Source organism: Felis catus, chromosome F1 (assembly GCF_018350175.1).
Source record: "Felis catus isolate Fca126 chromosome F1, F.catus_Fca126_mat1.0, whole genome shotgun sequence".
Lineage (NCBI taxonomy): Eukaryota > Metazoa > Chordata > Mammalia > Carnivora > Felidae > Felis > Felis catus.
Genome location: NC_058384.1, coordinates 27,452,183 through 27,475,514, shown reverse-complemented (window position 1 = coordinate 27,475,514; position 23,332 = coordinate 27,452,183). Strand labels below are relative to the sequence as shown.

At 38.9% G+C, this 23,332-nt stretch overlaps 1 protein-coding gene across 10 annotated transcripts in view; it reads right to left on the bottom strand.

The window, feature by feature from the left end:
• Window positions 1-16,826, bottom strand: part of ACBD6 (acyl-CoA binding domain containing 6) — a 214,935-nt gene extending 198,109 nt beyond the window's left edge. For 3 of the 10 annotated variants that reach the window (XM_006942765.5, XM_019821777.3, XM_019821776.3), the window contains exons 1-3: window positions 16,210-16,824; window positions 9,412-9,476; window positions 6,653-6,749 (exon numbers count right to left, since the gene is read on the bottom strand). In XM_006942765.5, coding sequence (XP_006942827.1) covers window positions 6,653-6,749; window positions 9,412-9,476; window positions 16,210-16,431 — 384 coding nt within the window. In that variant the 5' untranslated portion in view covers window positions 16,432-16,824. Of the gene's footprint in view, window positions 1-6,652; window positions 6,750-9,411; window positions 9,477-16,209 lie in introns of all 10 variants that reach the window. The other 7 variants (XM_019821779.3, XR_006591998.1, XR_006591997.1 and 4 more) reach the window with 5 other exon arrangements.
• Window positions 16,827-23,332: the final 6,506 nt, after the last annotated feature.

Here is a 23,332-nt window from a genome sequence, read left to right as displayed (position 1 = left end):
ATAAATCAAAGACAAATATTGTATGATCTCACTTATATGCAGAATCTGAGGAAATTAAAAAGTCAAACTCAAAGAAGCAGCAAGTAGAGTAGGTGGTTACTAATGGGCTGGTAGGGAATGGGAGATGGGGAGATGTTAGTCAAAGGGTATAAAGTTGCAGCTGTATAGGATGAATACATCTAAAGACCTAATATACAGGCATGATAGGGGTGCTCATAGGGCTCATAGGGCTCAGCGAGTAGAGCATGCAACTCTTGATCCTGGGGTCATTAGTTCAAGCCCCACATTGGATATGGAGCTTTAAAAAATAAAATAAAATAAATAACATAAAGGCATGATGACTTCAATAAACAATACCGTACTGAATACTAGAAATATGCTAAGAGAAGTAAATATCAGGTACTCTCATTACAAAAAAAAAAAAAAACTATATGGGAAAGGATATATTGATTAGTTTGGCTGTAGTAACCATTTCACTATATGTATATCAAATCATGGTATGTACCTTAAGTATATACAGTTAGTGCGTGTGTGGGTGTGTGTGGGTGTGTGTGTGGGTGTGTGTACAATGCCCCACAGGGACTCTGAGCCCAGGGATTTAAAAAAAAGGCAATTTCAAAAGAACTCATAACACCAAAAAAGTCCCAATTTTTATAATTATGGTGTAGTTATAGAAGAGAAAGTCCTTGTTCTAAGAAATAATGAAGTATTTAGTGGTAAAGTCTAAAATGGTTCAGAAAAATTTTGAGTATATGCATGTAAATAGAATGCTAAAGCAAACATAAATAACTGGTGTATCTAAATAAAGACTGTCCAAAAGTTCTTTGTACTATTGCTGAAACTTTAAAAAAAATTTTATCGGGGCACCTGGGTGGCTCAGTCGGTTGAGCATCCAACTTCAGCTCAGGTCATGAGTTCATAGTTCATGGGTTTGAGCCCTGTATTGGGCTCTGTGCTGACATCTCAGAGCCTGGAGCCTGCTTCGGATTCTGTGTCTCCCTCTCTCTCTCTGCCTATCCCCTGCTCATACTCTCTCTCACAAAAATAAATAAATATTTAAAAAATTGTTTTAATTATATCAAGTATACATTAGTTAATAACATACCATTATTAGTTAATATAGTGTTAATGTATTATATATTTGAAATCTGCTAAAGAGAATAAATACGAAGTGTTCTCAGCACACACACACAAATGGTAACTATGAGAGGTGATGAATACATTAATTAGTTTGTGATAATCATTTCACACTGTATACATATATCAAATATACCTTAAATATATATAATTTTTATTTGTCAAAAAAATAATAATTTATACCAAAATAAAAACTCACCCTTCTTCCCTGGCAAAAAAACAAAAAAGGCAAAAGAACTGCCTTGATTAGACATTCAACAGCACATTCTTGAGATAAGATGAAACATAACAGAAAACATAGTCAAGGGTTTACATTTTTTAACGTTTATTTGTTTTGAGAGCAAGCAGGAGACGGTCAGAGAGAGAGGAGAGAGAATCCCAAGCAGGCTCCACGCCACCAGCAAAGAGCTCAACACAGAGCCTGAACTCATGAACCATGAGATCATGACCTGAGCTGATACCAAGAGTTGGACACTTAACTGACTGAAACACCCAGGCGCCCCTCAAGGGTTTACATTTTAAAGCATTGCTCATTTCATACTTCATTTTATACTTCACTCCATGGAGCTTTGATTAAATCAGTAGCTGCTTTTATTTGAATTTTTCATGCATATACACATCCATAAGTTTACATGCAATATATACATTTTATATATATACACAAATATATATGTGTGTAAATACATGTAAATATAAAATGTCAGCTACAGAACAGATAGCAGAGTGGTGAAGAGTGGGGGCTTTGGACTCCTACACATAAAAGTGCGTATCACAGCACCATCATTTTTTAGCTGGCTAATCTTGGATAAGATACTAAGTCACTGTGCCTGAATTTCCTCATTTTTATTTTATTCTATTTTTTAAAGTTTACTTATTTTGAGAGAGAGAGAAAGAGAGAGAAAGCACGTGTAAGGGGGAAAAAGAGAGGGAAACTGAGAATTCCAAGCAAGCTCAGTGCTGTCAGCACAGAGCCCCACACAGGGCTTGATCTCACCAACTGCGAGATCATGACCTGAGCTGAAATCAATAGTCAGATGCTTAACCAATTGAGCCACCCAGCTGCCCCTTTTTTTTTTAAGTTTATTTATTTAAGAGAGAGAGAGGGAAAGCGAGAGCAGAAGAAGGGTAGAGAGGGAGAGGGACACTTACACTGAGCCACCCAGACATCCCTACATTTCCTCATTTTTAAAATGAAGACGATAATAGTTTCTAATCTAATTTTTAAGATTCTCGTGAAGATTTCAAAGGATGATACATATAAAGAGCTTAGCACATTCAGCAATGAGAGGCATTGTTATTTGTTTGCAGAAACTAGTATCAAAAGAAAATGCTTTCTTTAACCTAAAAGATAATGAATGAATACCAAATGTCTTGAGATTTCAGTTATGATCAACTTCATATCAGTCAAAAAGAAAGGGGAAAACAGCTGTGTCAAAGGGGACCAGCTCAGAGTGCTTAAATTAAAAACAAAAATGTAAACAGGGCACCTGGGTGGCTCAGTCGATTAAGCGTCCAGCTCTTGATTTCGGCTCTAGTCATGATCTCACAGTTCATGAGATCAAGTCCCACATCAGGTTCTGTGATGACAGCATGGCACCTACTTGGGACTCTCTCTCCCTCTCTCTCTCTGCCCCTCCCCCACCCATGTGCTCTCTCCTCCTCTCTCAAACATTAAAAAAAATGTAAACAAAACATAAAATTCCTCTTTACAACTAGATTATGGATGTCAAAATATTTTTAGAACAATGTATTGAAGAATGATCTTTATTTGAAAGTACCTTTGATTCTGCTTGGTTTATTCAAGTTTATGTTCAATAGGTGAGATTTGGATTTTTTTTCTTAAATGTTTATTTTTGGGAGAGAGCGAGCAGGAGAGGGGTAGAGAGAGAGGAGGACAGAGGATCTGAAGCGGCTCTGTGCCAACAGCAAAAGAGCCCAACGTGGGGCTCAAACCCCTGAACCATGAGATCATGACCTGAGCCGAAGTCACATGCTTAATTGACTGAGCTACCCAGGTGACCTGAGATTCAGATATTTTTACTTTTTTATTTTTTATTTTTTTTAATTTTTTTTTTTTAACGTTTATTTATTTTTGAGACAGAGAGAGACAGAGCATGAACGGGGGAGGGTCAGAGAGAGAGGGAGACACAGAATCTAAAGCAGGCCCTGGGCTCTGAGCTGTCAGCACAGAGCCCAACGCTGGGCTTGAACTCACAGACTGTGAGATCATGACCCGAGCTGAAGTCAGACGCTCAACCGACTGAGCCACCCAGGCGCCCCTCTTTTTTTTTTTTTTAATTTTTGAGATTCAGATATTTCTTTTTAATTTTTTTTTTAACATTTATTTATTTTTGAGACAGAGAGAGACAGAGCATGAACGGGGGAGGGGCACAAAGAGAGGGAGACACAGAATCGTAAGCAGGCTCCAGGCTCTGAGCCATCAGCCCAGAGCCTGACGCGGGGCTCGAACTCACGGACAGCGAGATCGTGACCTGATCTGAAGTTGGACGCCCAACCGACTGAGCCACCCAGGCGCCCCTCAGATATTTTTAAAAAGCATCCTTACTGCCTGTTTAAATTTCCATAAGGAAGAATTATCTAACCACATGGACTCTGTAACCATTTGTAAGAGTGAGAGTTAACGCAAGTTTATTTAGTAGTAATTAAGGTACTGAAGGTAAGAAATCATAATTTTTGTCATTTACCAGAAGTTATAAACTCAAGGGCACCTAGGTGGTTGAGTTGGTTAAGCATCTCTCTTTTTTTATGAAGTTTATTGTCAAATTGGTTTCCATACAACACCCAGTGCTCATCCCACAGGTGCCTCCTCAATGCCCATCACCCACTTTCCCCTCCCCTTACCCCCCCCCCATCAACCCTCAGTTTGTTTTCAGTATTTAAGAGTCTCTTTGGTTTCCCTCCTTCCCTCTCTGTAACTTTGTTTCCCCCTTCCCCTCCTCCCTGGTCTTCTGTTGAGTTTCTCAGAATCCATATATGAATGAAAACATATGGTGTCTGTCTTTCTCTGCCTGACTTATTTCACTTAGCATAACACTCTCCAGTTCCATCCACGTTGCTACAAATGGCCAGATTTCATTCTTTCTCATTGCCAAGTAGTATTCCAATGTATATAAGCGTCTGACTCTTGATTTGGGCTCAGGTCATGATCTCATGGTCATGAGACCAAGCCCCACGTCAGGTTCTGCACTGAACATGAAGCCTGCTTGGGATTCTCTCTCTCTCTCCCTCTGCCCATCCTCTGCTTGTGCTTTCTCTCTCTCTCACAATAAATAAACATTAAAAAAAAAAAAAAGAAGTTCTAAACTCAAATGTCTACATGGGCCAGCCATCAGAAACAGTCAAGTAAAATCAATAGGGAAGAACTAAGACCACAGTGACTGACAAGTACTCACCAAAATGCATTCAAACTCAAGGTTTTTTTTGCTTTTTATTTATGTATTTTTAAATGTTTACTTATTTTGAAACAGAAAGCAAGCACAAGTGGGGGAGGGGCAGAGAAAGAGGGAGAGACAGGATCCCAAGCAAGCTCGGCACTGTTAGAGCAGAGCCCGATGTGGGGTTTAAACCCACGAACTGTGAGATCCTGACCTAAGCTGAAACCAAGAGTCGCATGCTTAACCAACTGAGCCACCCAGGCACACCCTCCTTGTTTTGCTTTTTAAACATTGTGCCATATGTGTTCACGCTGAGTTCAGCTCAGAGGGGCACCTATTTTGACCACTGAATTTCAGATATGAAGTCCTTAGGACCTCTATGATATGTATTTGTATGCAAACTTGTTTTATAAAAGATATTAACAAAATGGAATATTTCTGAAAATGAATATTCACGCACATCAAAAACATCAGGAAATGTTTCAATGACTTCAAAAAGCCAGTCGTATCATTAAAGATACCCTAAGCTGGTTATCTCTCCCTGTCTATAGTCACAATTAAGATAGATTTTTTTTATGTCATAAGATATAATCTTTAAGACATTTTAAGATTCCATGACTGGGGTGCCTGGGTGGCTCAGTCGGTTAAGTATCCGACTTCGGCTCAGGTCATGATCTCATGGTTTGTGAGTTCGAGCCCTGCATCAAACTGCATGGACAGCTCAGAGCCTGGAGCCTGCTTCAGATTCTGTGTCTTCCTCTCTCCCTGTCCCTCCCCCACTCACACTCTGTCTCTCAAAAATAAACACTAAAAAAAAAAATTTAAGCAGGATTCCATAATTAATAGAACAAACTTCCTTCAAACTGGTAAAACATGTGTACCAATGAAATCAATTATTACCAAAAAAAATCTGAAAATCGCTGTATTCATTCATTACTGAAATGTTTTGTCTAAGTATTATTAATAAAAAGTAATAATTTGCATTTAAAAAAAAAATTTTTTTTTCAACGTTTATTTATTTTTGGGACAGAGAGAGACAGAGCATGAACGGGGGAGGGGCAGAGAGAGAGGGAGACACAGAATCGGAAACAGGCTCCAGGCTCTGAGCCATCAGCCCAGAGCCTGACGCGGGGCTCGAACTCCCGGACCGCGAGATCGTGACCTGGCTGAAGTCAGACGCTTAACCGACTGCGCCACCCAGGCGCCCCTGCATTTTTTTAAGTTTATTTATTTTGGAGAAAGAGTATGAGCAGAGGAAGGGCAGAGAAAAAGAGAGAGACAGAATCCCAAGCAGGCCCCACACTGTCAGTGCAGAGCCTGATGCAGGCTTGAACTCACGAACCATGAGATCATGACCAGAACTGAAATCAAGAGTCAGGCACAACCCACTGAGCCACCCAGGAACCTCTCAATTTGAATTTTTTACATGATACCAAAGTAGTCTTTATTCCACTAAAACACCTGTCAACCATGTTTTAAAAATTTTTTTCAAATAAAATAGCATCCCCACTGTTATTAAGTTCTTTCTAGATGTTCTCCAATAAGTTACCAGGAAAAAAGCGTACACTTAAGTGAACAACATCCAATACCCCCAAGGTCCAAAGTAATCTCTTTCCACGGGATTCCCTAGCACTCATATTACTACTGTTTTATACTATAATCATATTTTGTTATGTTTTATCTTCTATAATATAAACTATACAATGGCAGAAAGCATGTCTTACACACATTTTATCCCCATCAAAAAGCATTTTGTACATGTACAGAAAGTGTTCACAAAAAAAAATCCAAGAGAAACCTACCGATTTCTCAAGATAATGATTATCTCATGTTAAACTCTTTCAAATTCTGACATGAACGGAGTTTTTACAAAATTGAAATTATGATTATACTTTTAAAAATTCTCTATAATTCAGAGGAGTTCTCAGAATCAGTAGCTGGTTATGTTAACATTCAAGCAACAGCATTTTGAGACAAGCAAATATTATAATAACTTTACAATCTTTTAAGAAAATAAAACTTTAAAAATGTTACTTAAGCCTACACTTGGTTTTAAACCTTTATTTGAGAGACGAAGATCATGTTTTTGGAAAGCATTATTTACAATCATCAAATCTTACCTGAGGATTCCAACCTGGATCTAATTTCTTAACTACTGCAATGTATTCCTGCATTGCTTGACTGGGGCTTGAATCACCAAGGGCTTTCCATGCTTCCCTACAGTAAAGAATATCCAAAATGACCTATCATTAACCATGGAAATAATGCAAACAGCACATTCCTTTTTAGTATTAAAAAATTGGCATACACATTTTAAGGATGTGGGATATAGATCTAATAAGCCATAGATGAGTAGGTCTCTTTTTGCATTTACCTTGGTCTATACCAATGCACACCTTATATCCCACCACCTAAGGAGTCTTTTTAAACATTTTTTCCTAATCACCCTCCCCCATGAAATTTTAGTAACACAGATACATTGTATAACAATTGAATTTTGGAAGACCACAAACCACTAGAATATCCAAGATTTTATAACTCCCCCAAACCCACCTTTCATCCCTATTGAGAATGTATGATCTACAGACCAATAAAAGTAGTTTCCACCTTTTGAATTAACTGTGCTTATAGCATTTCAGTAACATAGGAACTAATCAACACAAGAAACAATATTTCCTGGGAAAACACTTCAAACTTCTTATTTAAGCTGTGAGAAATACACCTTTCCCTTCTGCTGTTATCTCATCTGTAAGCTGCCAGTAGTGGGTCCTGAGACAGGGACTTCAAAAGTGAGGGGTGGTAAGGACAGAGATAAGAATTCTAATGAGTAAGAAGGTAGGGACTACTTGCAATATAAATACCAAGAGTAATATTTTAATCCTGTGCCCCCTTCTGGGTCATCCTTTTCTTCTTTTTTCTTCAAGCTGCCAAGATAGGCTCTTTCTTGGTTTTGTCCTCCCAGTTCTGCTTCCAACCAGGAAGTAGATCCACTGATCCAGCATAAAACACAATTCAGTGCCACAGGTTTTTACCACCTTCCTGCTCCCATAACGAATGTAACATCTTTCTGAGGTTTTCCAAATTTATTTTTACTGACTCTCCTGAGTCAATAAATGAATACATCCTAACACTCTATCTCTAAATACATCAGCATATTTCAAAGTGAGGAAATTTAACATCAATACCGTTATATAAATATATAGACTACCTTCAGATTTCCCTCATTACCCCATAATGTCCTGTATAGATTTCTTCTCCCAGACCAGGAGCCAATCAAGATTCACACATAGCATTGATTTCATGTATCTTTAGCTTTTTCTGTCTTCCATGATATTGACATTTTTTAAGAGTCCAAACCAGTTGTTTTATAAAAGATCTATCAATTTGGATTTCTCTGATTGTTTCCTCACCTACAGTGTTCTTGCCAAAAATGATCAATCATGATTAGAATCAGGTTAAATGCTTTGGCAAGAGCAATATATAGGTGACTGTCCTTTATCATGCATCACATCAGGGGGCACATAACATCACTTTGTCCCATCATCAATGATAAGATTAAAGACCTAGAAGCAATATCTCCCAGTTGTCTTCCTTGTAATTAAAAAGTAAACGGTGGGTCAGAATTGTGTAAATGCTGTTCCTCAGTAGTTTTTCATCTAACGGTTTCAGCATCCACTGATGATTCTTGCTTGAATTATTATGTGGTTGTAAAATCAAAACTTTTTAAAATTGCTAAAAACAATGAAAAATAGGCAAGCATATAGGAAAAAATAATGCTGAGGTTATGAAATTTCTTAAAACAAAAAAACTCACAATAAAAGTTTCATCAGCTATTCTCCACAACGGTAATAAAGTATCAGAGAACTAGTTGTCATCATTAGCAAAGAAAGATGCTGCCAGAATGGAGATCAAAGCAATGTTTCCTTTACTGAGAATGTCCTACACCAACAAAAGCTGAACTAAACAGGGGCTTAATGACATAACTGATTTACATTAAGTTCAAGCTTTGCATCTCTCTCTTTACAGCTGGGTAACAGTCCAGAGAGGCAACTTGTCAGGGACCACATTTTGAGGAGCACTGCTCTAAAATGTAAAGTTAGAATCCTTTTCTAGCACCCTTCTCTCTACAACCATATTTTTTTTTAAAACCCTATCCTTTATACTGTTAATCCCAAGACTGACACTCCAAAGTCCTTCCTTCTGTAACTAAGGGTCCCTGTTGTACACGATTGCTCTTTTTTCACTTAGGTAAGAGTAAATAAGGCCTCATATGATAAGAAGGAACCTCTGAATTATAAGTAAAAAAACTGGGGAGGGTATAATTTTTTCTTATGGATTCAGGAAAGAAATGGACTCAGTATCTTCCCCCCCACTTTCTCCCCAACAGATTATTATAAGCACGTCTTCACTGTGGTGTGGGTAAGGCAAGGAACAGAAGAGCAATAGAAATGAGAAGATAAAATTGGGGCAGGGGTGAGGGGTAAAAATGAGGATTTATCCTGTTCTCTGTTCCCATCCTCCTGTCCTTCTTCCAAAGATTCTTCCAGGGGACAGAAGTGGTGATCCATTAGGGGCTGTATGACAGGATAGGGAAATCTCAAGGAATAGCTCTTATGGTCACTGTCTAAGAAGCTATTCATATGTAAGAAGTGTATGTCTGTTGTGGACTAAGTATATACCAACATCATGGTATGAGAATCCTTTAGGATACTTAGCTAAAAGCGGATTCTTTTAATCTCTCTCCCAATTGCCTGTTGTTAGTACAGTCTATAGCAGAGAGATTAACATAAAAATAATTCTTTAATCCGCTCACTACTTTCTAATTCTTAAACACCTAAACCATTTCCAACAACCTCATTAGATTCCAAGAATTTCTTACCATTTTTGCTTTCCTTCAAAATCAAAGAAGCTTGGTTTAGGAGTATTACAATTTCCAACTTTGACCTAATTGAAGGGAGGGGGAAAAATCAAGAACTTATTTTTCAAAGAAATACCAGAGAAACTTTTTATTTTCAAATTTATTATGTATACTTAGTAACTATAGATTAGAAAATATCTATATAAAATAACAAAACTTAACATTCTTTGCAAAAGCAAAAAAAAACAAACTTTAAATAAAGGCTGCTTTGGCTTACCACATAAAACAAATGTTGTCTAACACTGTGATACACAAAAAAACATGGGTAACAAACACTGGCATTCCTAAACTCGTAGTCAAATTATATATGTAAGGCAAATTATAAATACAGATTATGTAATCCTTATTACCATTTATTCTATTGAAGAATTTTTAAACGTGCAAAAAACAAGATTTATAGTACAATTTATCAGAATTCATAACATTGTTTATGCTGATTCTCATTACATTATTAGCATTTTCTCTCTCCCAAATTCCAGGATAAAGCACACTATTTGTAAAGTATCCCATTATGAAACTAATCAGTACAAATATAGATGCTGAAAGCCGTGCAAAAAATTTTCAAGGGTTTTTCAGCAACAATATAAATTCTATCTACTCCACAATAATCTTTTGTTTGTGGTCAATACTTATTTGTAAAACCTCAAATAGCATTTGTAGTAAAACTATACAATAATTATTTTCATTGTGAATAAACAAATGAAATTCACACAAGTGTAGAATTCATTATACAGCCCCTGATTCCCACTGGCAGAAGTAATCTCTCTTTCTGATGAACTCTCACAGCATTTACTCTGTATACCTCTGAAAGCACTTTTCACTTTTACCTGGTATTAGAAAATTTTGTGTAAAGTCTCATCTTTCTGTCAGAACACAGCTGCTAGGAAACCATTCCTAACACAGTCATTGCACCTTATATAATGCCTAATCTAAGGTTGTTAAAAATGCTTGATGAATGTGGAATGAATATGTCAGGCACATGTTCAACCAAATATCTATTTTTCCTAATGCTAAATACCACAACCTGACCCCATCTACTTCTCAGAGACCTACTCACTATCTACTATTACTCTTATACACTTGAATTTTGCTAAAATCAAACGGATGGTCTACTCGCTAACCAGGCAGATCTACTCACTGCTTTAGGGATTTTTATTCTGTTTTGCTCATGTTATTGCCCCCACATGAAATGCCTTCTCTTCCTTCAGCCTTTCAAAATGCTACACCTTTTGGGGCGCCTGGGTGGCTCAGTCGGTTAAGCATCCGACTTCAGCTCAGGTCACGATCTCGCAGTCCGGGAGTTCGAGCCCCGCGTCAGGCTCTGGGCTGATGGCTCAGAGCCTGGAGCCTGCTTCCGATTCTGTGTCTCCCTCTCTCTGTGCCCCTCCCCCGTTCATGCTCTGTCTCTCTCTGTCTCAAAAATAAATAAAACGTTAAAAAAAAATTAAAAAAAAATGCTACACCTTTTAGTCCCACTCAAAAGTTCAGATGTAAGAACCCTTTCAGTCTACAATGATTTCATCCATCTCTGAATTCATAACAATAATCATCTCTGTCATTTGTTTAGCAAACAATCACATGGCCCTCAGATGAATATTAAAATGTACCTTTACACAGGAGTAGATCTATTATAATGGGACCAAAAGGGGAAACAGTGAGAGAACAGGAACTGCATTTCTTGATCACCATAAAACAAAAGTTTCACACGTTATGTCAACTGGGCCATACAAACTCATTTGCCTGTTAGGTTTGCCATTACAAACTCATTTTATAAATGAGTACAGAAAAACTGAGGAGGGGTGCTGGAGTTCACACGTTACATTAGCAAATCCTGAATTAGTAGTCAGGATTTGAATTTAGGACTGTTTGACTCCAAAGTCCAATATTCCTTTTCTATACCACTTTGCTTTATATACCACATAGAATCTAGGCTTCAGTTCTGGCATCTCTAAAATCACCCAAACTGATGGATTATTAGAAGCATAAGAGAAACTATGACACATCATAAAAACAGCTGCAGTTACTACCTTTGGTTTTTATCCAGACACCAGCCAGTGGCAGAAACAAATACAGTATCTATTCTCCATTTCTCCTCCACAAAATCTTGGCCAGACACATGGTCATCCAGCTAAACATTACATGTGGTCACGCAACTTAAACCCAGGTTCAAGGGACGAGATGTGTGTGAAAGTGATATAAATATCTTCCTTAATGGGGTGGCTGGGTGGCTCAGTTGGCTAAGCGACTGACTTTGGCTCAGGTCATGATCTCATGGTTTGTGAGTTCGAGCCCTACATTGGGCTCTCTGCTGTCAGTGCAGAGCCCACTTGGGATCCTCTTTGCCCTCTCTCTCTCAAAAATAAACAAACATAAAAAAAAGGAAAGAAAGGGGGGCTTGTCCTTCCCTTTCCCTGAGCCCTCCCTCACTAGAACATGCATGTGGTGATGGTGAGCCATCTCTGGCCAGAAAAAGAGGATCTAAGGGGAACAGTTATAAAACTTTTTGGTCTCATGATGCCTTCATTCTCTTAGAAAATGAGAACCCCAAGAAGCTTTATGTGAGTTGTCTCTATCAATATTTACCATATTAAAAATTAGAAGACTTTTTAAAATATGCATTAACTCATTTAAAAATAAACTCATTAAATTAATAACAAAATTTTATAAAAGTAACTATATGAAGCAAAAAAACTTTATTGAGAAAAGTGACATCGTTTTACATTTTGCACCTCTTTAACGTCTGCCTTAATAGAAGGCAGTTGTATTCTTTTATCTATTTCTGTATTCAATCTACTGCAATATGTTGCTTTGTTTGAAGTATATGAAGAAAATGCAGCTTCACACAGATTTGTTGTTAGAAATGAGAGAAGAATTTAGTAGCATTTTCAGATAACTGTGGATATCCTTCTTTGATTCCACACCAAAACTCAACAAGTGGCAGTTTCTTTAAGGTTAGATGCAATGTGGACTCTGAGGTCCTATCAATGAACTCTTCATACTGTTACAATAAAATCCATTGGTCTGACTTGCACTTTGTCTTTTTTTTTTAATTTTTTTAACGTTTATTTATTTTTGAGAGAGACAGAGTGTGAGCGAGGGAGGGGCAGAGAGAGAGGGAGACACAGAATCTGAAGCAGGCTCCAAGCTCTGAACTGTCAGCACAGAGCCCGACGTGGGGCTCAAACCCACAAACCACAAGATCATGACCTGAGCCAAAGTCGGAAATCCAAACGAGCCACATATGCGCCCTAACTTGCACTTTGAATGGATCTTTTACTCACAATTTGTAACATTTCACGCAATATTTGGAAAATATGGTTCACTGAGTTGTGCATACCTTCCAAATGTTGACACAGTCCATTACACAAAAGCAAAAGTTTACAATCATTAAAATCACCATTAATCTCATCAAAAAGTTTTTAAGTATTAGGAAGCTGTTTGGTTTATATGGCAGATACAGATTTTCCAAACTATTAATTTTCACTTGAAGGTTCAAATGTTACCATTGGCAACAAATACTACCAGCTTTTTTCCTTAAAGTGACTGGCTCACTTTATTCACTTTGAAGAAACTATCTCCCAAATACTCAAATTTGAACAAGCATAGTTTATCTGTGACTTGTTCTATTAAGGAAAAATGATATTTCATGAAAAAACTGGATAGCTCAGCTTGCAACTCAAAAATTACACAAGTGTTTTTCCTCAAAAATAGCCAATATAATTTAGTGTGCAGAAGTGCCTTGGGTGTACCCTGCATTTCATCACACACAATACTACAGACTCCTACTCAAGAATTAATGTTAATAAAAATCAATGGTTTTTACTGCTTTATCAAAGACATTTTTAAGTGAAATTGGATTTTTTTTTTTTTTTACTCTGAGTACTTAGTGGTAAAAATACCAGACTACTAGTATAGTTTGCTGCCACTGCCTTGATTCGTACTGATGCATCACCAGTTTCATCACATAGAAAAAAAGCAAACAGTGTATTAGTATTATTACAAAAATACTTTTGACCTTACAGATCTCCTGAGAAAGTCTCAGGGATTCTCAGGGATCTCTAGACCATAATTTGAGAACTGCTGCCTTGAGGGATGACAGAACTACAGGACAGAAAAAGACCAAGCCCCTGGATGATCTCATGAAGCAGAGCCACCCTACCAGCTCTAGATCACCTACCTCCACACCATTATGTGCAATGAAAATAAAAGTTCAGCAGCTGACCCTGTATTCTGACACAGAAGCTTTTGTATTCCCAAATTCAAAGAACAGTTCTGGATCAGAAAAGACTGGAAAAACAAAACTACAGGATTTTAGGACTTGATGAGCAACAGTTTCCAAATGATTAAATAATGAATCATGAGCTATAAAGCAGAGTTATAAAAGGTACCATTTTAAAAGAACATCTAAACTCTGTTCTCTCTGATATATATAATACATCCAGTGCCTTGAAAGAGAATATTTTAACAAAGGGTGCTAATAGCAAATGCCAGTGAATCATGTTAGGTTAAAGTAAGAGAACATGCTGAGTATCCTCACTGTGCTCATGCTGAAGGCTCCTATAAAATAAAGCCAAAAGGAGTTTGAAATTTTCATTGTCCTAGAGTTTTCACAGGTGTCAATTAGTTATCTTTTGCTGCTAATGCAGAGAATCAAAAAACTGTTAATTTGTGTGATCTTTTTGAAACTTCACTAAAAGATGATTTTGGAGCTACAGGCTTCTCTGAAACTAAAGGAGCTACTATGTTAGGTAAGTTTAGGGCTCTGCCCAAGAAAAGAAGATTCACAGCTCAGCTTATTTTTATCATCTTCCTGGGGACAACTTTACCTCATTCAGCCTACAAAATACAGTGCTATTCCAAAACAAAACATAATTGTTTCATGAGAAATTCTGATTCATGATGCAGAAATTATATTGGAATTTCAACTTTATTACTCTATCAAAGATGCTATTTTTAACACTATCTCAGGATTCTGTTAAAAGTAAAATATTTATAAGAGATTGATAAAAATTGTGTCCCAATGTCATATCTAAGTAAACATAACCTTATTCTCTAATAATGAAAAATGTTATTTCCATATACAAAGTATTTCTAAACACCTTAACATCAAACTCTTATAAGGGTGAGGGGCACACCTCTTTCAGTATATCTGGATGGAGTATACTTGAGACAGAATCGTTACCAGCTGACAGGTGACTGCAGTTCACTGGTAACTTAGAAATCAGATATTTAATAATTATGACTCTAATATCAGTAGATAAGGTTATGTCCTAGAAAGAAAAAGAATGTTCTCCAGCGAATTTATAGGAAAAGTCTTATACTGCCCAGAGAATTATTATTCAGACATGTTAAAGGTCCTAGGACAACGTTCAATAAACTCTTGTTAAATCATTGCACATCTCATTTTAACGTTATTTGGACAGGGTAAATAACCAAAGAAAAATTAGATATCCACAACTTCTGCAAGAAAGCAAATTCCAAGGCCAATTCAGGGGCAATTTTCATTCAACACTATTATATCATACATATCTACAGCTCTCTCAAACCACTTTAACTGATATTCATAACTGAAATTCATCAATCTTCAAAATTCATCAATCTTCAAAATTCATCAATGCTCTACTCAGCATATTCACTTGAAGAATACAGAGGGACCCTCAACTATTTTTTCTAAAAGGAAACAGGAGGAAATAGATACCAAGAAGCAAAAGACAGGGGAAAATTTTTTAGTAAAATAAAATGGACTATTACCCAGAAGGTCATTGCTTCCAGTGTTCCAAAGAGATGGAGTCTTCCTAAAATGTTATTTAACTCTTGTTAGCAATTTTTCACATGTTTAAATCTAGATGCCTCATGTAACTTTTTAAGTCTCTTAAAGGCAAATACCATCATGGTTTTCTTCTTTGCACTCCCGGAAGGCATAACACCCAAGTGTTTTGCACATAAAAGATGCTGTGTATTGGTTGATTATGATAAAGCAATTAATTATTTTTACTTCTGGTACCTTTGATTCTTTGAATGATAAATTAAATATGTCTTACATGACACTATGATTATTATTTCCAGGTAAAGTTCAGAACCTTAGAGACAGTCCAGGAGCTACAACCTAGTTCTAGTTCTGATTTTCTGTATGACCCTAGGCAAGTTATCTACTCTTTTTGGGCTTCCCTTTCCCACAAAAGAAGGGGATTATTTCATCTGGTGTTTACTAGCTCTAAAATTTTTATAATTGTATCTAACAGAAGCATATTTAGCCAAAACATAAGTCTAGTATATTTAGGACTTTAAAAATCACAATAATAAAAGTGGTAATACTTTATTTTGTATTGCATCACCCTTTTATGACAATTATATAATTTCCTCGGATCTCACAATTTTTTTAACATCACTTCCATATGACCATATTACTTCCATAACTACCTCCATATGACCCTTAGCAACAGTGAATGATAAATCTTATTTTCTCATCCTCATTTTCTGAAGTTGGTAAAAGCATAAGTGCATGGTCACTGTGCAAGTCTGAGAAGTCGTAGAAAACTGACATTCAATGTCCAGTGAACCTTCATCCCTAGGATAAGCAGATCGGTCCTTTCCAAATTCAGAATGATGCTATTCCTTAATAGATGATTAAACACACACACACACACACACACACACACACACACACACACGCACTTAAACCTAGCCATTACTATTAGTTTTTGGAGGAAAGAGGTCTCCTATGGCTCTCCCGCACCCACCCCTTCCCTGGGACTTTACCTGCTTGTACCTGGCATACAGGTACAGGAGCTGCTCCCTACTGGCCACTTGAACCAGGCCTTGGAGGTGCGCTGCAGCCTTCTCAAAGAGCTCGGTCAGGCTCCCGGACGCCTCGGTCTCGGGGCTCTGGAGGGATTCTACATCACCGGAGTCGTCCCCCGAGCTCAGCTCGCCGCCGCTGTCGCCCGTGGTGGCCCCCGCGGGCAGGAATGGCGAGGCCATGAGTCCTTGCTCGGTCCGTCCCTCTGTGTCCGCTCGGTGCTCCTCAGACCGGGGGTAACGCCGGCTCGGGGGCCTGGCCCACCAGTCTCGGTCCCGAGCCCGACCTCGAGTCGGACCCGAGCCCACTTACTCTGAGCTGCCTCACGTAACTCTGCCTCGCTCTCACTTCGCTCCCGGGCGTGCGGGGCAGGCTCCGCTATTCTTGACGGCTCTGCCCGGCCCAGCGGGTCTCCCCCGGCTTCCTCAGGCTAACAGCGCGCTCTGACTCGTCCCGGGTCCCTCCACCGGCGAGCGAGTCTGGGGGCTGCGCAGCTGAGGGATCGGGGAGGAAGGGCGGCAGGCGGCGAGGGCCGGGAGGCGTGCGCGCCGGGCGGGGCGGGGCGGCGTGCGCGCGAGGCGGGGCAGGACGGGCGGCGTACGCGCCTGAGCACGCGTCTGAGCACGCGCGCGGAGCTAGGCGCGGAGGCGGTCTCGGCGTTGGACCCGCAAGGGCGGGCGGCCCTGCGTTGGGCGCCTTCCGCTAAGGGGAACTCGCGGGGGCGCGCTAGAGACACGGTGCTCGGAGAAACTGTCCTCGATCATCGGGATGTCTGTTAATCGTTTTGTTGAAATCGCTAGTCACAAAGTCTGGAACCTGTTCTCGGAATAGGCCATCGGGAGTGGGGAAGGAGGCAGGCTATTTGGTAGTGTAGCGATGGGAGCGGAGTCGCGGAAACACGGAGCTGAGGACGAAGGTTCCGCTGTACCCGCCTCCAGGGGTGTGTGACCCGGGCGTCCCCAAACTGGCCTCCGATCCCTGCACAAACATCTGTTGCTTGAGAACTTAGCTCTAACTTGAATAATGAGTGAAAATTTGGGAGCTGGGGCCTTCACCGCCTAAATCGCGTGACTAATTGGTCGACCCACTCCTCTCTGTCTCGCTTTGCACGCCCTTGGGACGCCCCACTTCCCTAGGTGGTACTGGGGCGCCCCATCTCCCTCCCCGCCATTAGCACTTGTCTTCTCTGACAGCCTTTGCCACTGTGCTTTGAAGACGCTAAAGTGAAACCAAAAACTGGGACACAGTTCTGCCCTAAAGGAACTTACACAAAACTACACAAAAACTAACCTGATGATAACAATTAACTTTTACTTAGTAGTTATTATATCCCAAGTGTTGTAAAACAAAAACGAAAACATTGTTCATTTAGTACTCAAAACAATGTAATAAGCACCATCAGATTTGGTACAAAGAAAGTGTTCTAAGGAGCGGTTATTGGGATAGTTGGGTGCCTCAGTCCTTTGAGCATCCCATTCTTGATTCCCACTCAGGTCACGATACAATGGTCGTGGGATCAAGTCCCTCCACCAGCTCCACAAGCTTGGAGCCTGCTTAAGGTCCCATTCTTCCTCTGCCCCTCTTCCCCGCTCACATGTGCTCTCTCTCTCTCTCTCTCTCTCTCTCTCTCTCTCTCTCTCAAAAAAAAAAAAAAGTGGTTATCGACCATTTGGGGTTAGACTTTATGCAGGTGGACATGGGATAAAGACAGGTGAGAGAAGAAAGAAAAGACAGGAAGTTGTGAAGGCTTTGGTCCGGATTCAACAAATATTCTTTGAGTATCTAGAATGTGCCACTGTCAGTCTCTTGCTCTCAAGGAGCAAGGGATGGCTGAGAACAAATTCTTACAGTTAAACAATTTTACAATTAAAAAGTGATAATAATAATAACTCATTGAATCCCTTCTTGTTTAAGGTACTTAATCCTTACTACTAAAGGTAGGTACAGTTATTTCCACTCTGCACATAGGAAATCAGCAGAGTCATTGAATAACGTGCCTAAGGTGCACAACTAGTAAGTAGAGAATCAAGGAAAAAGTCAAGTTTCATCTTTTTCTGTATTCAACAGCAGTTTAAATAACATGGGACTAAAGCAGGCAAAACTCTTTTATGAATATAAGCATACAGCAATTCTACTTTTACCCGGCAAGAATGCATACATGTGTCCACCAAAATACATGTACCGGAACATTCATGGCACCATTATTTCTATCCTGCTCCAAACTGGAGACTCCCAAATGTCCACCAACAGTCGAATAAAACTGTAGTGTGCTTACACAATGGAGTACTACTTAGCAGCAAAAATGAACTAATTACAGTAACATACAACACACGAATAAATCTCATAATGTAGAACCCAAGAAGGCTGACGCAAAAGAGCTCATGGCTTCCATTCGTAAAAAGCTCAAAAGCAGGCAAAACTATTCTGTGGTGTTAAAAGTCAAAAGACTTCTAGTCTTGAACTGAACCCTGGTTACACAGGTGTGTTCGCTTTATCAAAGCTCACTTAAAATGTATACTTTTCTGTATGTACACTGTATTTGAATGAAAAGATCAAAAATAACATGTGAAAGGGGTGCCAGGGTGGCTCAGTCAGTTAAGCATCCGACTCTTAATTTCTGCTCAGGTTATGGTCTCGTGGTTCATGAGTTCAAGCCTTGCATCAAGCTCTGTGCTGTCTACTCAGGATTCTCTCTCTCCCTCTCCCTCTGCCCCTATCTCTCACTCAAAATAAATAAATAAACTTAAAAAAAAACTTTTTAAAATAACGTATGAAAAGGAAAAAACATGAAGAGTCCCTGACATTCAGAAGCTGGCCTGACACTCACAGTTAAGCCGTATTATTCCCCTATAGATATAAATAGCCTCATGAAATATCAACCTTGGACAAGGTATCATTGTAAAAGCATGATAAAAATAAGACAAAACACTTCATAAACTTGTCTAAATACAGACAAAAACAATATCACTCTGTCCCACAAAATACCAAACACCCTTTCTATTGGCCAAAATGAATGATTATTACTTCTTTACAAACTATAGCTTTATTCTCATGTTAGTCTTCTCTCCCTATAGATAAGATTTATTGAGATGCCCAATCATGGAATTGTCCTGGCTTCCTGATAGCATCCAATTGAGGACAAGTCCCTGTTTCTTCAGACTCTACCTCAAGTCACCAACCAAAGCCCAAATTCTGTAATAGGTGTTTTCTGAACATCTTTTTATTGAGACAGCCCATGGTTCCCCATGGTGTGTATTCTTCCTTGTTGCAACAAGAAATAAATACAACTGGGTTTACTATAGCTGACTTCCTGATTTCAGCCTCCAGCTGAAGGGCATTGACACTTGACAACATTTGATTTCTTGAGGGTTCTGTTAAAACTCCAAAACTATCAGGATCTGGCAACTTTGAGAAAATAAATCTTTTACAGTTGGTGTTTCCCTTCAAGCATTTCTTGGGAACTGTAGGGAAATGAGTATGTTTTTCTTTTTTTTTTTTAAACATTTTTTTAAATTTTATTTTAACGTTTATTTATTTTTGAGACAGAGAGAGACAGAGCATGAACAGGGGAGGAGCAGAGAGAGAGGGAGACACAGAATCTGACACAGGTTCCAGGCTCTGAGCTGTCAGCACAGAGCCCAACACGGGGCTCGAACTCACAGACCATGAGATCATGACCTGAGCCGAAGTCAGACGCTTAACCGACCAAGCCACCCAGGCGCCCCTGAATATGTTTTTCTGAATCTCAAGAAGAAATCAGCAGAGAAATTGGGAAGACAGAATATATCATAATTAGAATAAAAACTTAATCAGTATTAAAGATTAACAACCAATTTGGAGAGGTCATTGATTCAAAGGGATCCACTGACAAGTTAAAAACAATAGCAGGGGGTTGCCTGGGTGGCTCAGTTGGTTAAGCATCCGATTTCAGCTCAGGTCATGATCTCATGGTTTGTGGGTCCAAGCCCCACATTGGGCTCTGTGCTGACAGCTCAAAGACTGGAGCCTGCTTCGGATTCTGTGTCTCCCTCTATCTCTGCCCCTCCCCCACTCATGCTCTGTCTCTCTCTCTCTCAAAAATAAATAAAACATAAAAAAGTTTTTTGTTTTTGCTTAAAAAAAAAAAGCCATAGCAGGAAATGCTAACACCTGGGGTCCAAAGTGACCCAGGGAAAGGAACAATCAGGCAAAAAGTGGTCAAGAGCTAATCAGTCTTGCTGGTGGTGGTTGCCTTGGTGTACATGTGTTCATGGCCCCATCTGCTGCTAACAGTGAGTCATTTTGCAAATACAATAAATGTTAATAAGATTATGCACATGGTACGCTTTATACACATTTTATGAGTGATGTTCTGAGAAATAAGTTTTGGAAGACAAGTCACTCCATAAACTGGCAAATTCTTTAAGTGATACTAAGTAGCACTATTAATTTGCTAAGAGATCTGAATGTTTTAAGAATGCCATCCAACAACGTTTGCTAGCGTTTTCCAGTGTCTGCATTCGCTGTAGGTTACAGTTCTTTATAAGTACTTTAATAGGAAGAAGCGCAAAGAGAAGATTATAATATACTGCAACATGACATCCTGAATGTACCTACAACCTGAATAAAAGTCATACCAATGACAAACTAAAGATAGGACAACCAAAGAAAACATTTTTGTTAAAAAAGTAATTGGATTTAGCACAATTCAGGTTTTGTGAAACATTGACCTTTTTTTTTTACATTATCATTAAAATATTCATTAATTCATCAAAACTGTTCATTCCTAATATGATTCAGACACAGTATTAAAACCTAGGGATATCAAGATAAACAAGATTATTATTCACGTTATTCTACTCCAGCCACATAGGCCCCTTTCTGGCTCTTCTTCAAATCTAGAATTATCTAGAATACTCCCATTTTAGTGACTTTATGCTTGCTAGCCCCTCTTTCTGGAACATTCTATCCCCAGATTTCTATGTGGTTTGCCCTCACCTCTTTCAGGTCTTTTTGCTCAGTTGTTGCATTAGCCAAACTTTCCTTGGCTGCCTTATTAAAAATTGCAACTCCATCCTCCCAACACCCTATCCCACTTCTTTAGCACTTACTGCCACCCAGCTAACAATATGTTTTAGTCATTTGTTATATCATGTCTATATAAGTTCCAGGAAGGCAGGGATTTTCGTCTGATTTTATCACTGCTGTATTCCACAGAGCTGGCACATAGCTAAATCTTTATCGAATAGATAAATGAGTGAATTTATAAAAGACCTGGTCATTTTTCTTTAAGGACTTAGGAGAGTAAATGAATAAGGGCGATAGTACATGACAAGTGATGTGGAAAGGGCATGCCAGACAGAAGTAACATGAGCAAATGCACAGGGGTATAAAAATAACAAGCAATATTGCTTGATGTTTTCACTTAGTAATAAGGAAGATCAATAAGCAAACAGCAGAAGTGTAATTAGCTAATTTTCTCTCACCAACATAAACTAAATATTGGAACATATGTTAACCTACTCCTAAGAAGAAAACCTTGCTTAACAAAGGCTGCATTATCTTTTTTCTAAGCTTATTTATTTATTTTGAGAGAGTGAGAGAGAGAACATGAGCAGAGGAGGGGCAGAGAGAGAGGGAGAGAGAGAATCCCAAGCAGGCTCCACGCTGTCAGCCTGGAGCAGGATGCAGGGCTCAAGCTCATGAACTTCAAGGTCATGACCCGAGCTGAAATCAAGAGTCAGGTGCTTAACCAACTGAGCCAGCCACCCAGGTGCCCCAAGGCTGCATTATCTTGCAAATGTTTAAAAGAATAGAGTTCTTAAAGGTTAGTGGCTTATTTGTATGTCACTAATCAAATTGATGGTACTTAACTAGTAGGATGTAATCTTTTAGGCAATCTATGGCCCTTAATACAACTCTTTTTAAAAAATGTTTATTTGTTTATTTGAAGAGAGAGCATGCGCGAGCATGCAAGCAGGGGAGGGGCAGAGAGAGAGAGGGAGAGAGAGAATCCCAAGCAGACTCAGTACTGTCAGCACAGAGCCCTACTCAGGTCTCTCTCCCCCAAACCACAAGATTCTGACCTGAGCAAAAGTCAAGAGTTGGATGCTTAACCTACTGAGCCACCTAGGCACCCCTAATCCAACTCTTAAGCACATTAATGGGACTCTAGTACATAGGCAGATAAGCAGATAGAGAGAGATATTAGACTATATTATCTGATTTGCATAATTTTGAAGTTCACTTGACCACCTTCAAATACAGGAATCACAACAGGAAAATCACTGCCCCGACCATGGAGTCCTTGTGAATTCTGTATGATGAGTAAAATTTAGTGGAAACAAACAAACAAACAAACAAAAACACATCCGCAAGTTCTCAGGAAGTTAGATATTTCCTACTAAAAATTAAAAAAAAACTTTGATTAATTTTGAGACCCCTCCCCCCTAGTTTGGCTGTTTGATCGTAATGGATGGGCTTAACTCAGTGTAAGTAACAGAGATTTCTGGGGGACGTGTTTGTGGGTTTAGAAACTGACTTAATGGTAGAACCTTGTGTAATGCTGCTTAGCATTACATGAATTCAAATACAAGGGCAAATCATCTGCCACAAAGCAAAATAGGATTAAATAATAAAAGCCTAGCATACTCTTAGATATCAGTCCTGAAGAGATTCTACTGTGCTTGATAAAATGAACCACAGAGTAATATAGAAAATCAGTGGGCTCAAGTAAGCGGGTAGTGATGGCTCACTTCTGGCCCACATTTGAAACATTTTGGTTGTTGTTTTTAATATATTAGCTAGTACATCAATGGTGCTGCATATTATATATTAGTATAATATGAAGGTGAAGTAGTGAAATAGTTTAACAATTTCATTGTTATTTTGACTTGCTGAAAATTAATCGACATTGAATTATTAAATGCAGACTATTAACCTTTCAGGTAATGTAATACAGTCCACAGGCCAGAGAGTCTGCTATCATTCTTACAATCAAATAACTTAAATTTTAGTTGTAGAAACAAGATTAGGACTCATTAGAAAAATTATAAAATTAAATAAGACAGTAAAATTAAGTACTAAATCTCGTGGTGCACACTG